Source organism: Lactuca virosa, chromosome 4, assembly GCF_052849685.1.
Source record: "Lactuca virosa cultivar CGN04683 chromosome 4, Lactuca_virosa_CGN04683_v6, whole genome shotgun sequence".
Lineage (NCBI taxonomy): Eukaryota > Viridiplantae > Streptophyta > Magnoliopsida > Asterales > Asteraceae > Lactuca > Lactuca virosa.
The window spans coordinates 399,685,377-399,699,598 of NC_136429.1; the positions used below are offsets into that span (position 1 = coordinate 399,685,377).

At 35.1% G+C, this 14,222-nt stretch overlaps 2 protein-coding genes across 2 annotated transcripts; both read left to right on the forward strand.

The window, feature by feature from the left end:
- Positions 1-5,566: 5,566 nt before the first annotated feature.
- LOC145108861 (S-adenosyl-L-methionine-dependent methyltransferases superfamily protein) lies at positions 5,567-9,043 on the forward strand. Its single transcript, XM_079045948.1, has 10 exons — positions 5,567-5,674; positions 5,760-5,886; positions 6,212-6,356; positions 6,887-6,977; positions 7,089-7,286; positions 7,357-7,592; positions 7,669-7,800; positions 7,892-7,959; positions 8,040-8,101; positions 8,627-9,043. The coding sequence occupies exons 2-10, from the start codon at positions 5,774-5,776 to the stop codon at positions 8,770-8,772; spliced, it is 1,191 nt and encodes a 396-aa protein (XP_078902074.1). The 5' UTR covers positions 5,567-5,674; positions 5,760-5,773; the 3' UTR covers positions 8,773-9,043.
- Positions 9,044-11,877: 2,834 nt separating this feature from the next.
- On the forward strand, positions 11,878-13,879 carry LOC145108862 (Ribosomal L18p/L5e family protein). Its single transcript, XM_079045949.1, has 5 exons — positions 11,878-12,112; positions 12,381-12,546; positions 12,669-12,757; positions 12,877-13,029; positions 13,577-13,879. The coding sequence occupies exons 2-5, from the start codon at positions 12,453-12,455 to the stop codon at positions 13,730-13,732; spliced, it is 492 nt and encodes a 163-aa protein (XP_078902075.1). The 5' UTR covers positions 11,878-12,112; positions 12,381-12,452; the 3' UTR covers positions 13,733-13,879.
- The last annotated feature ends 343 nt before the right edge of the window (positions 13,880-14,222 follow it).

A 14,222-nucleotide genomic window follows, 5' to 3' on the forward strand; every position in this document is an offset into this window, starting at 1 on the left:
TTAGAATTTAAGACAGACTTATCACAAAACTCAACACCAAATTTAGACACAAAGTTATTTGACTCAGACTTTTCAGCTTCATGCTCCCCCTGAACTACTGACACATCTGCACTTAAGGTAGAAATGTTAGTATCCAAAATTTTATCAGTAGAGCATGTTGCTTGTTCAGCAGCAGGCTTTCCATAAATCATGAAAGGTTCTCTATTAATTTCTTCTTGAGATAGAGGAATAACATTGTAAGTATGATTGAATGGAGGAGGGACACTCTCAAGACCTAATCCTACTTTCTTTTGGTTTCCACAGGTAATGTCCTTCCACTGCATTTGTTTCTCAATCATTTTTGCAACTACTTCACTTGACCCATCGAACTTGTTAAAAATAAATTCAGTATTTTCAAGACGATTTTTCAATGAGTCAAGTTCAGCGGTCACAACAACAAATTTCCTTTTGATATGATCATAGTTTTCGCATTTGTTGCTGTAATCTTCTTGTAGTTTCTTAAAGTCCTTTATTTTATTCTCTAATTGTGTTTTTAAAGGCTTTTGATTTTTTCTAAGTGTGTAACCCTCATACTTAAGGTCCTCGTTCTCTCTCTTGATTAATTCAATTTGCTCACGTAAGAATTTAACAGTTTTTATACAAGATTGAGAGCAGCCGAATTCACTGACCTCGGGTTTAACTGGCTCAGAAGAAGTTTGCACCATGAACGCAAACTGAAGATTCATCATTTCCTCTTCCAGGTCTCTTTCTGCTTCTTCCTCCACACCATCCTTGATCTGAGCAAGATGCACATTTTCAGGTCCTGAAATATTCAGAGCCTGAATTTGATCTTCCCAATCAAAGGATTGGGCTACCATTGCCAAGTTGGCAGTCTGATTGCTTGAAGAAGATCCCTTGTTGACATAGGTCACCGGTACCATGGTTCTTTCAGAGTTCTCTCTTCGGTCTGGCTTTGGACACTCCTTTGCAAAATGACTAGGCTCATGGCAATTGTAGCATCTCAGCTTCCCTTTGTTGAACCCCACTTTCTTGTCAGAGTTTACACTCCAGTTGTTTTTCCCTGTCTTCTTGGAGAACTGTTTTGCTCTAAAGACAGCCATGGCCATTTGCCAAGTGATGTCCATCTCCTCCACATCCTCAGGATGGATCTGGTCTAAGTCAGCGAAAGATAATTGTGGGGAAAGCTCTCCAGCCACAAAAGCGTTGTAACAATTCACCAGACCAGTGGCGAGAGCCAGATTTTCTTCTTTTTCTTTCAAAGATGAAACTTGAGAACTGAACCCTTGAGATTGACTAGGTGCAGCTGTGGATGAACCAACTTGTTGAGATAAAGTTTGAGGTTGAGAAACTTGAATATGCTGCATTTGAGGGATCACGTAGGAGGTAGGTTGATGAGTCACATATGGTTGAACTTGTGGAACATGAGAAACTGGAGGAACTTGAGAGGTAGTAAAGCTTGAAAAAGCAGTGTTGTTGGTGGTTTGGATCCCAAGATTTGCTGTGGAGTATGAATTAACATGATTAATCTCCCTTTGCTTATCATCGAGATCACAAGCCTTAATGATTGCTATTGTTTCAGCCAAACTTAAACGGTTCAGATCTTTGGTCTTTTTGATCACTGAGACATTCATATCCCAGGACTTTGGTAAAGAATTCAACAATTTCTTGTTGATCTCAGATCTTGTAACCATAACACCAGCAGAGCTCATTTCTGTAGTAAGTGTGATAAACCTTTGCAACTGATTTTCAATTGTTTCTCCCAAGACATGGTTAAACATATTGAACTTCTGTCGCAACATGTCTTGGCGACTCTGTTTCATGTCTTCATTGCCTTCATAGAATTCAACAAGTGCTTCCCATAAAGCCTTTGCTGATGTATACTCACGGAAACCTTGAGCAATTTCCGGAGATAATGCCATGGTAAGTGTAGCAAGAGCCTTTTCCTGCTCCTCGACTCTCTCAAAATCATCGTCCGTGTAATTTTCAATCCGCTTGTCAGTTATGGTTCCATCTTCCAATGTAATTGTGATGCGGATTGGACCTCTTAGAATACTGCGCCATATCTTGAAATCTTTCATTTTGATGTACTTCTCAATTCGATATTTCCATTCAGGAAATCCTTCTGCCGACAGCAACCGGGGAATGCGAGAAGTGTTACCCATAATAGCATCCAATTCATGATGAGCAGACATGCTTTGAGATTCCATTTTTGAACAACAAAAGTTTATTTAATTAATATAAGTGTGGCCGCACACTCCAACCATACACCCTTACAGTATACTCAATCGCACACTCTAACAATACACTCAACAGTACACTTCCAACCGCACACTCAACAGTACACTCCAACAGCACACTCAACAGTACACTCCCAACCACACACTCAACAGTACACTCCAACAGCACACTCAACAGTACACTCCAACCGTACACTTGGCAGCACTCGTTCAACCGTACTCCTTCAAAGTTTCAACCGCACACCCAAAAATACTAGATTCTTGAATGAATTTTGGTTCCAAACTTAGTAAAAACAATGATTAGAAGCAGTTTCTCAATAAAAATTATAAATGCACCTCAAAAACCACAACTATCTTCAACCGCACACTCTTATGATTCTTCAAATTGACACTGAATTGGCTCTGATACCAATTGTAAGTCCCCCTAATGCTTGAGTATCAATCAGATCCGTTTGATGGTGCGAAATCCCAATCAAACGGATGATGCCAGATCACAATAAGAAGAGAAGGAGAAGAAGAAGATGATGAATCTTGTATAATTTGATTATTAGAATGTAGATCCAAATACAAGATTCACACACACTAACACACTCACTTCTCTCTCTCTCTCTCTCTCTCTCTCTCTCTCTAGAACACCTTTGATTTCACACACTTAAGCTCCTTTCTCTCTCTATATTCCAACTTTGATATTCCAACTTTGAAGGATTGTAACTCATTGAATATAACACCAGAAACAGCAAAATTATAGTCTAAATTTATCTACAAGCTCTAAATTATATGTTGGAAAAAGTTGCATGTTAATACGACTTAAAACGAATGAGATATGCTTGTTTAAAGAATTTCACGGAATACAAAATTTAAATTTCTTGCTGAAAAACTGAAATATTTCAGCTTTAATATCCAAACTTTGAAGGATTATAACTCATTGAATATAACACCAAAAAGAACAAAATTATAGTCTAAATTCATTTACAAACTCTAAATTACACGTTAGAAAAACCGCATGTCAACCCGACTTAAAATGAATATGATATTCTTGTTTAAAGAATTTCATAACATACAAAAGTTTAAATTTGTTGCTGAAAAAATGAAATATTCCAGCCTTGATATCCCAACTTTTGAAGAATTGTCATTCATTGAATATAACACTAAAAACAATAAAATTATAGTCTAAAATCATCTACAAACTCTAAGGTCATCGGGTATGACAAAGGTTCTAAAAAGCTCGCCATGGGTCGCCATAGCTCCAAGGCTTATATGTGCCGCCAAGCTTTACCAAAACGTCTCCTTGACTCATATATGTATATAAAAATTAATAATAGTTGAAAATACATATAAAAATATGAATTATATATAAAAATTGCCGCCTTAATTCACGCCTTACAAACGACGTGGCTCGCCAAGGCTCGGAAAAGCTTGAGGCTTGACATTGCCACCAAGTCACGCCTTACGTTATTTAGAACCTTGGGTATGACACCATTTTTGACGCGTAAAATCCTATGTGGCATAGATGTTGACGCGTGAACACCGCTCCACTAAGGCGTAAGTGTGATGCAGATTGATTGCAGACACACCAATGACATTTGTTTTGGAATCACAGCCTATCACGTTTGTTTCTTCCAAATTTTAAAAAATGGGACAATAATATGTGGATATATGATTTAAATGTTATTAAATGGTGTAAAGAGGGAAGATTGAAGATTTAGTTTTCAGTAACGACACTGGTTTTTGCAGAAGAAACGGGTCAAGAAGAAAAGAAAAATGGGTACTTGAGACGTCAAACACGAAGTCTCCAATTTTGTTTTCGATTCAAGTTACACTTATGGTCCCTGAAATTGCGTTTTTTAATCTTTTTACACCCTTCTACTTATCTTTGAATTAATTTAAACCTTCAACTATATATAACTATATATGTTTATTTGAGTTTAAAAATAGTAATATGTTTATTTATTTTTTTATTAGTAAAATGATTATTTAATTTTAAAATTATGTTTTATTTATTTAATCTGATGTTTAAAAAAATGTAAATGATATGGAGTGATAACCATTTCCATGTGGTAGTGAATATGTAGTGAAGATGATGTGGCGTGGATGTGACAACATTTTTCTAGTAAAGATGTAGTGACCATACCCCATAGCCTAAACTACTTTGAAAAAAGCTACATGTAAATCTAACATAAAACGATATAGGTTTGGACCACAACTCGGAATGGTCACTGCTATCCTAGGTCCTAACTAGGGATGAGATTTAAAAACGGAAAACCGGAATCAGACCGGAACCGGAACCGTTAGAACCGAAATATATAGAACCGGTTCCGGTTTCGGGTTTAAAAAATGGCTTTATCCGTGTTCCGGGTAATCCGGGTTTGGGTCCATCGGGTCCGGGCAAACCGGGTCTAAGAACCGGAACTGATGTTAAGAACTGGAACCACTTTTAGGGGCCAGAACCGGTTTTTGTGAAACGTTTAAAACATGCATATCTCGTCCGTTTCAAGTCGGATTGACATACGGGTTTTTCCAACGTGTAGTTTAGAGTTTGTACATGATTTTAGACTATAAGTTTGTCATTTTTAATTTTATATTAATTGGCTTACAGTCCCCTAAAGTTGAGATATCAAAGCTGAAAGTTTTTAGTTTTTCAGCTTTTTGGTATTCTGTGAAAGTTTTTAAAACATGCATATCTAATTCGTTTGAAGTCGGATTGATATGCAATTTTTTCCAACTTGTAGTTTAGAGTTTGTACATGATTTTAGACTATAGTTTTGTCATTTTTGGTTTAATATTCAAGGACTTAAAACCCCCTAAAGTCGGGATATCAAAGCTGAAAATTTTCAACTTTTCAGCTATTTATTTTTGTACTTTGAATTCTGTGAAAATGTTAACACATGCATATTTCATTCGTTTAAATTCAGATTGACATGTGGTTTTTTCCAGAGTGTAGTTTAGAGTGTGTACATGATTTTAGATTATAGTTTTGTCAATTTTAGTTTCATATTCAATAACTTACAGTCCCCCGAAGTCGGGATGTCAATATGAAAAAAATTTAAAGTTCAACGCACTAAGTAATAAGTAATTACCAAAAAATTCCGGGTTTTTCGGGTTTTCCGATTCTAAATCCACTTTATCCGGTTCCAACCTACTCACTTTGATGTTTCCGGATTTTCCGATTCTAGACCTACTTTACCCGCTACTGTATCCGGAACCGAACCGGAACCGGTTCATATATATCGGTCCGGTTTTCGGTTCTACAAAATCCCGCGGTTCCAGGTTTTCCGGATCCGGGGCCATCTCATTCGGGTTTGGAGCCACTTTCATCCCTAGTCCTAACCCATTATTGGTTTTTGCTCGTGGTCCAATTTAGGGTTAACTGCTCCGCGCTTCGTTGCCAGTTCATTCTCCCATCTAATTACAGCAAACTGCCTTCAATTTTCATCAAGGTAAACGTTCAATGTACTCGCAATAATATTTCCGTACGATTTGCATAAGAAACTTTAGTTCTCAGAACAATATGATGATGTTCAGGTAATTCGAAGAGCATGGAAGCGATCTCAAACTTGCCATTGCCTGATGCATTTCTTGAATTTCTCAACGAGAACGGAATCGATCGTTCAATTTATACTGCCAGTGATTCTACACCTCGCTATATTAGGTAACTTCCCGTATCCCATTTCCTAGGGCTGCTGTTCTTCATTCTAACTTTTTCCTATGCAAAATGTTATCTTACTCATGGAAATTCCTTCATGAAATTTGTGGTTTCATATAAATTTCGTTGAAATTGAGTGTCGCTAGAATCTAAATCAGTTCAAAGAAGTCCAATTATGACTTCTTAAAGTCAACCAAACCACTTCTAAACAAATAATCAAGATTTTTCATTGGTAGAAGTAGAACTATACAAGAGTTAATATCAAATTCAGATATGCGAAGCATAAAGATATACTATCAAATTCATCTATGTTCTCTGGTATTTTCTTCAGATTAAAGCCTGGATGTGAGGAGCAACTTGAAGCAATCGAATCTGACATTAAATGTAAGCTAGAGAAAGTTGAATGGTTACCCAATTTTTATTCTTTACCACCCCACATTCAGATTGCTAGCTCAAAGTCATATCAAGAAGGAAAGGTGATCTTTCACATCATCTTCACTAATTACTACAAAAACGAGTTTCATTATTTCATTAGGGTTAATATCATAAAATGACAACCAATAGCATCCAGTTTGCTCTTTGTGTCACTTATCTTTTAATTGTTTTCAATAGGCACTAAACTTTTCTTTTTGGGTTCTCATCATACCATTAGAGTGCATTTCAATCGGGTAATTCTGCCATATCAGATGCCACAATGGATGCCATGTCAGCGCTATGTAGATCTAAATGAACAAATTCTGCCATATTGAATGCCAAAGTGGACGCCACGTAGGATTCAATTACCCAGTTGAAATCTCCCTTAATGAGAACCCAAAAAAAAGTTTAGTGATCTATTGAATACAATTAAAAGATATGTGACCTAAAGAGCAAATCGTGTACTATTGGTTGTAATTTCATGACATTAACCTATCTACCACACATTGTTCAAAACCATATAAATAAAAAAAACTTTCAATTTCTTCTTATTTACAAATACGTATTATGCATTTGGTAAAAAAAACTTCAGATATATGGAATTGATGCAGCATCTGGAGCTGCAGTTTCAGCTTTAAACATCTCACATGGAGACCATGTTCTTGATCTTTGTGCTGCTCCAGGTATATATATAACTTATGATGAGTTGTATTTATGTCTCAAATCTCATTAGTTTATATTCTTAATTGTTATCTAATCCATTAAAATAATCACATTGCTAAATTTGTCACAAGGTGCTAAACTTTGCATGGTGTTAGAACTTCTTGGAAACTCGGGCTCTGTAACTGGTGTTGATGTGGCAAAACATCGGTTAGCTGCTTGTAGAACTTTAGTCCAAAAATATAAACTTGGTGATCATTGTCGCCTCTTTGTAGCTGATGGAGCTTCATTTTCTTTAATCCCAATTCGTGTTCATTCTGATTTTAAATCAGGTAAATTTCTGCCAAAAGAGCCATATTACATTGGAATTGAAACTGGTGTTCAAGTTTTTGTTGTTTTTAGTGAACAGGGAATTTGGTGTGAAAAAAGATGAGTTTTTGTACAAAGAGTGGACATCTAGGAGGCCTTGGAAGGAAAGAAAAAGGGCAAATAAGGAAATCAAAAATGGTTTTTTGGAATTAATTCAAGATCCGGAGTTGATATATTATGGGAGGTGTTCTGGGGTTGTTGGAATGAGTAAGATTGAATTATTTCAAACGGTTTCAAGTCATGAGATTTCACAATATGGTTATGATAAGGTATTGTTTTATTTATTATTTTTTTAATTTTTTTGGATTGATTGATTTAGGTTTTTTTTTAAATTTGAAATATCAGGTACTTGTGGATGCTGAGTGCACACATGATGGTTCAATTAAACACATACAAAAGTTTGAAAATTGGGGGTGGTCAACCATGGAGAGACGTGTCTTGGATGCAGAGAGAACCGATGATTTGACTATTCTTCAGGTGGGATGAGGAGGGCATTTACGTCTTTTACACATAGCATTATTATTATTAGAGTTTTGTATCTTTTATTGACATGTTTGACTCAATGTAGTTTCGGCTTTTGACAAATGGTTTTAAACTATTGAGAGTTGGAGGGAACCTTGTTTATAGCACTTGCAGGTATAAAAAAAAATCAATATCTTACTTTGGTTTGACCGAATGTTGACTATCGAGTTTTCTTGTAATTTTTTATGGAATAGTTTAACTCATGCTCAAAATGAAGACGTTGTTGAGAGATTTCTTTCTTTGAATCCATGTGCCGGTAATTTCCCTCATCTTTACTGCGTCTGACATGCATTGGACTGGGACTGAGACTGAGACAAATGTCAACAGAACAAAAATTACAATCTTTTGTCCCATCCAAAAATGCGAAACAAAGTGGGACAGGGACTCGCTCTTGACCTCGCGTCTGTGCAAAAGACGTAAATGCCCTTCTCATCCTCATCGTCGAAAATAGCTCTAGAAAGCTTGTCCCATACAGTCTTGTCCCGTGTAACAAACGCAGACTGCGTTTGTTATACCGGACATAACCAAACTATACAAGCTTCCTAGGGCTATTTTCGATAATGAAGATGAGGAGGGCGTTCACGTCTTTTGGATAGACGAGAGATCGAGAGCGAGTCACTGTCTCACCTTGTTTTGCCTTTTTAGATAGGACAAAAGATTGTAATTTTTGTTCTGTTAACATCTGTCTCAGTCCCAGTCCAATGCATGACAGACGTAGTACAAACTGTTGTATTTTATTGTTCTCAAATGTGGCCTTACATATTCCTTTTGAGTTTTGCAGAGTTGTTGGTGATAGATGGTTCGGAATCTTGGCCATGCAAGAGTGGAAGGATACCAAAGACTTTACGTTTTGATCCGTTGACTTCTAGAACGAGTGGCCTTTTTGTTGCCAAGTTCACAAAATTAGCAAAAGATAATAGATGTTGAAGGGGTTGCAATCTACACTCCCAAGTAGTGAGCGAGTGATGTTATTCTTGGGTCTTGCAAGTTGTGCGAAGTTAGATGGTGTGCATTTGATAGTTGTACCACAAGCTTTATATACTTGTAGAGTAGCTTGAATGACTTTGAAAGGTCAAATTAACAATAGAATTAAGTAGTAAGTTAGTATTTGATATAATGGAATCATAATAGCATTTTTCATCCATTTGATTTAGAAAAATGATTTGTTTTGTTCAATGAAATGGAATCGATAGGATCATGATTTCTTTTATTTTGTTAAACTTCATAACTCAGGCGGAGTGTTTTTTTTTTAGATTCTAACCAAGTTATACATTTTTATTTCTGGAAAGACTATAATATAAAATATTTTAATTTGTGTAACTTCCGGTGACTATTTTTTAAGGGGTAAGAAATAATAATATTAGTTAGAAAAAATTTACACTATTGGTGCATGTGGATCACCAAAATTCGTTAACTATAAAAACATCTACGCGCATGGTCCCTCTAGTTTCAAAATTTGTCTGCCTAGTCCTTTTGGTTTTGGTTGATTCCGTCTGATCATCATCTATAATGGTATGCAAAATTGTTAAGAGGTAAACCCTCCTTGATGAACTTTCAAACACTGGACTTATCGTACACCTTCCTCACGTATTCACTCACATTCCTTGGAAGAACTGACCATAATGTTAAAATCATTTCTGAATTTGTGCTTCGTTAAACTTGATTATTGCTCAACCCTACTATGAAAAATCCTTCTTCTTTGCAGATGATAACGTTGAAGAAGCTAATAGGTTTTTTTGCAGGACGAGTTATGAAGATACAAGGACGACTAGCTTCATCAATGTAATTAAATGTAATTAGATGACAGGGGAACAATGAAAAGACGAATATACCCTCGTGTGAAGGACATGTGGGCTCAAATAACATCTAAAATTAGAAATCGTCAAGCAAAACGACAAGCCCTGTAATTTTTTAAAGCCACAGGACCAAGCACGTAGACGTTTTCATAGTTATCTTTACCAAGCGATTTTTGGCAAATCACATGGATCATTCGTGTAAGTTTGCCTAATATATATATATATATATATATATATATATATATATATATATATATATATTTTGTAGCATTGTACTTCCATTTTTATATTAAACATTGTATTTTTTTATTTTATTTTTCTTGTTAAAGCATTGTATTTACAGAAAAACATTTTACACCTGTAATTTACCGGATGATTGGAGATGGTGACATGGTAGGAGTCGCAACAACTCAACAAGCATTAATATTTTTTGTTCCATCTTTGAGGAAAAAAAGAATGAATTATCCTTTTTCAGGTTGGAGTTTAAACCTTTAGTTAAAGTCAAATGAATATCAATAGACTAATCATATACTACATAATATAATTATTTAATATAGCTATGCGGTTCGATTTTTGAGGATTGCTTTCCAAAATAACGCCACACAAATTTGGCTCGGTTTTTGCTAAATTGAAAACCACACCATCAGTTTATGAATAATTTTTTTTTGTTGGATCGCTATGGATAAAGATCACATTCTATGCTCTACGTTGACTTGGTCAATGTACTAAAACAGTGTAAAAAAGATCATTGAAATCAGTTTCGTCTTCTTGAGTTAAAGTTAATGGAAAGATAAATACTGAAGCGACCGACTTGAAACCGAAAGAAAGGCCGTTTCAAGAATCTTTTCATCACCTCCTTTGGCTCTTATTGGTTCTCTTCACGATTTGTTCCCTCTTTTAAGTAGAGAGATGTTCTCGCGGCGAAGAAATGGTCCTATCCAATAGTAAACTTCGACAACAAGGACCGTTTTACTTGTCTAGATGGTCACATCTAACCTTGTACTTATATGCAATACCGATATAAGTTGGGTAATGCTCGCGATGGACTTGCCTTTTCGGCTAAGTACTTGACTTCAAAAACAGCCAGCTAATTTAATTCAAGAAATAAGATTTATACAAAAAGAACAAACTTTCTACCCCTCTAACTAGTTATTAGCATCTGAGAGTTTTAATGACTAAATTGTCCGCATCTCTTACATGTTTCACTGCTCTAACTAAGGTATTCTCTGAAAAAAAAAGTCAACTTGAAGGCAAAATCTACCTGGTCAAAAGTGGCACAATAATGTACGTGAGCCTATTTTCTCAGACCGAGAAACGATTTTTATGCTATAAACTAATTTAAACATATTTTAAAACTTTACCCTCAAATCCAAACACTTTTCTACATAATTTTTTTTTAATAAATGTACTCCTTAATTCCATTTATATCCACGATGAGACTTGAACATTCGACCTTAAGGAGGGAGGGCAACACTACCGCTGGACTAGAAGCCATTTGATATGTTTCACCACTGTTAATAACACATGATCAGAAACGTGAATGAAAAACATTTTCTTTAAATAGCAGTTATCTAACAGTATAACCAACCAACAATATCTTGTGCAAAGAACACAAGAGCATGTTTTTCTTAAGATTATAGCAATGTATTGATTAGTTCAATATTAGTTATCTAACAATATAATTGACCAAAAATATCTTGTGCCAATAAAACAAGAAAACATAAGCATACATGTCAATATATTTTTTATTAGTATATATTCAATTATCTACTTATTTATTATTTTGTTTGTATTTATCTCAAAATTTACTTTAAAAAATATTGAATGTTTACACCTTGATATACAACACAATTATTTAAAATATGCCAATATTTTTTTATTAATACATATTAAATTACTTGCTTATTCATCATTTCGTTTGTATTATTTCAAAATATTACTTTAAAAAATAATTAATATTTACACTTTTATACTCCCTCCGTCCCAAAATTATTGTCTACAGATAAAAAACACACACAAAAAACACACAGACTAAGAAAACATTAATTACCATTAACTTTATTCGATAAAATGACAGTTTTGTCCTTACTTTGCATTTAATGTTCCATTAAATGTTTAGTTGGTTAAGTAATAATGATGTGATATTTTGGTAAAAATGTTATTTATTTTTAAAAGCGGACTATTATTTTGGGACAAACCAAAAAGGAAAGATGGACTATAATCTCTACAAAATTTCTTGTTCACGGCCACTGCCCTCTGGACTCTGGCACGCTTCGCGGACAACACCCCCACCAAATTTTGATTCAATAGTTCGTTGAAACAGGCAAAACCCAAAATAATTTCTTTGTTGCTTCTCGTCGCAAACCGGAAACGACGACTGAAGAAAGGACTTAGGGTTTCGTTGTTGCAGCTGGTTCTTGGTTTTCTTCTCTTTTTGCTTCCTTTTCTTTTTCAAGTCCGAACACCTGCAAGTAAGTATCTCTCTCACTCTCCATAAAATTTTGCACTATATCTAGTTCTGTCAATTAATCGATCACCAAACTTATCAATTTGGCAATTTCTCGATTCTTTTGCGGCCGAATAGAGTGGTTGATTGCTGGTTAATGAGGAAACGTATCTCCTTAAACCTGTTCGACAAAATGCCCCAATGAATGCTCTATGATTAATGAGCTTATTACAAGCTTAATTTTCTTTGTAATCACTTAGGTTACGTTTCTATTTTTTCCTTTCATTTCGTAGGTGGAAGTTCGCAACTCATAGTGGTTGATTTTATCAAGCAGTGTCGGTTGTAAATATAAGTCAATTATAAATATGGCGCTTCAGGCATTCCCCAGGCTTCTGCAATTCAAGAGCTGTGATCTCTTTGGAAATGGTTCGTTGAGTTTTCCTCCAATTCAGAGTAGAAGTAAGTGAAGTGCAGTTCTAAATGAAATTATATCTTGAAACCAAGCATACAAATTCATCTTCAAATATGTTGTTTGAAATCTTTGACAATATCTGTAGACTAATTCTATTGTCTTTCTATAGCTGTTCATACAAAGCCATGGGTGATTGAAGCAAGAGCTAGAACTAGGGTAGAAAGCCCAAAAGTCCGAAACAGAAGATTGCAGAAAAAGGTAAAATTTTCATCCTCAAACTCTTATTATCACTTAAACAGGATAAATTTTTCAGCCACTTTCCAATTTCATCATTTTCAGTTTTCACATGACACTGATTTTGTGTTTGGTTTGACTAGTACAATGGCACACAGAAGAAGCCAAGGCTTTCTGTATTCTGTTCCGAAAAACAATTATACGCAATGCTTGTTGATGATCAGAACAAAAAGTGCTTATTTTATGGCAGCACTCTGCAGCAATCAGTTCGTACAAACCCTAATTCTACCACCATTGTAAGTTATTCGCATACAGGATGAAGAGGATATTTTTGTCTTTTGCATATATAAAAGTTTGAGAACCCTTTTTGGTGGGACAAAAGATTGCAATTCGTGTCCCATCAACATCAGTCTCTCAGTCCAGTGCATGTCAAACACATCCAGTGCATGTCAAACACATCCAGTGCATGTCAAACACAGTATAAGGTTGTGTACTGTTGTGTTATGTTACAAATGGGCCCAAGTAATTTGGGTTTGACAAGATTTTAAAATAGAGTAAATTACCGAAATCGTCCCTATGGTTTGGTCAAAATTGTACATTTGGTTTCTAACTTTTTTTTGCACTCGGATCGTCCCTGTGGTTTGATTTTGTTGTGTTTTTCGTCCCTATGGTTTGCTCAAAATTGCAAGTTTGGTCCCTAACTTTAAGTAAGGGACGAAAAACGCAACAAAATCAAACCATAGGGACGATTCGAGTGCAAAAAAAAAGTTAGGGACCAAACATGCAATTTTGACCAAACCATAGGGATGATTTCAGTAATTTACTCTTTAAAATATTTTTTAGGAAGTGTCACAACGTGTTGGTGAAGAGCTTGTTAAGACGTGTAATGATCTTGGAATTGATGAAATTTCATCGTATGATCGTAATGGTTTTTCAAGAGGAGCAAGAATGGAAGCATTTGAGATTGCATTATCTGATCATGGCTTTTTGTTTCGATAGATTTTCATCTCAATTTAAACCTCTTAGAAGTATTGTAAAATAATCAATCGAAATTTGTAACTTTTTTTTTTGGGGTTTGTATGTCATGTGTGTCTAAAATCTATGTATAAGTGGTTGTGAATCATACTTTGCACTTATCTTTCTATCTTTGATTTCTTGATCTCTAACATTAAGAAGTTTCGTTACTTATACATATATGATACAATGTGCCATTTTATGTACATAGGCATGCATGGATGTACAACTATGTGGATGCATCAATGGTTTAATGTAAGTTATAAAATGCATTTAATTCAATAAGAAAATGGAGAAGGCCCAATCATATCATTAATAATGAAGTTGTTCTTGAGGTTGTGTTTATACAACCATGTTGATAGGTTTGATGGCTAAAGGGCACCTCATGTGCCTTTCTTTAATACCTATTAATGAATGGGGAGCGCAAGAGAAAAACACGAATATCATTCAATGGTGATAACCATAATTTAATAAT

What these genes read in the sequence shown, in the direction of transcription:
- LOC145108861 (XM_079045948.1), top strand. Translation starts at nt 5,774, where the DNA reads ATGGAAGCGATCTCAAACTTGCCATTGCCTGATGCATTTCTTGAATTT. An exon ending in CACAATATGGTTATGATAAG is followed by an intron (nt 7,593 to 7,668) that starts GTATTGTTTTAT and finishes TTGAAATATCAG; the next exon opens with GTACTTGTGGATGCTGAGTG. An exon ending in TTCTTTGAATCCATGTGCCG is followed by an intron (nt 8,102 to 8,626) that starts GTAATTTCCCTC and finishes TGAGTTTTGCAG; the next exon opens with AGTTGTTGGTGATAGATGGT.
- LOC145108862 (XM_079045949.1), top strand. Translation starts at nt 12,453, where the DNA reads ATGGCGCTTCAGGCATTCCCCAGGCTTCTGCAATTCAAGAGCTGTGAT. An exon ending in TCCTCCAATTCAGAGTAGAA is followed by an intron (nt 12,547 to 12,668) that starts GTAAGTGAAGTG and finishes GTCTTTCTATAG; the next exon opens with CTGTTCATACAAAGCCATGG. An exon ending in ACAGAAGATTGCAGAAAAAG is followed by an intron (nt 12,758 to 12,876) that starts GTAAAATTTTCA and finishes TGGTTTGACTAG; the next exon opens with TACAATGGCACACAGAAGAA.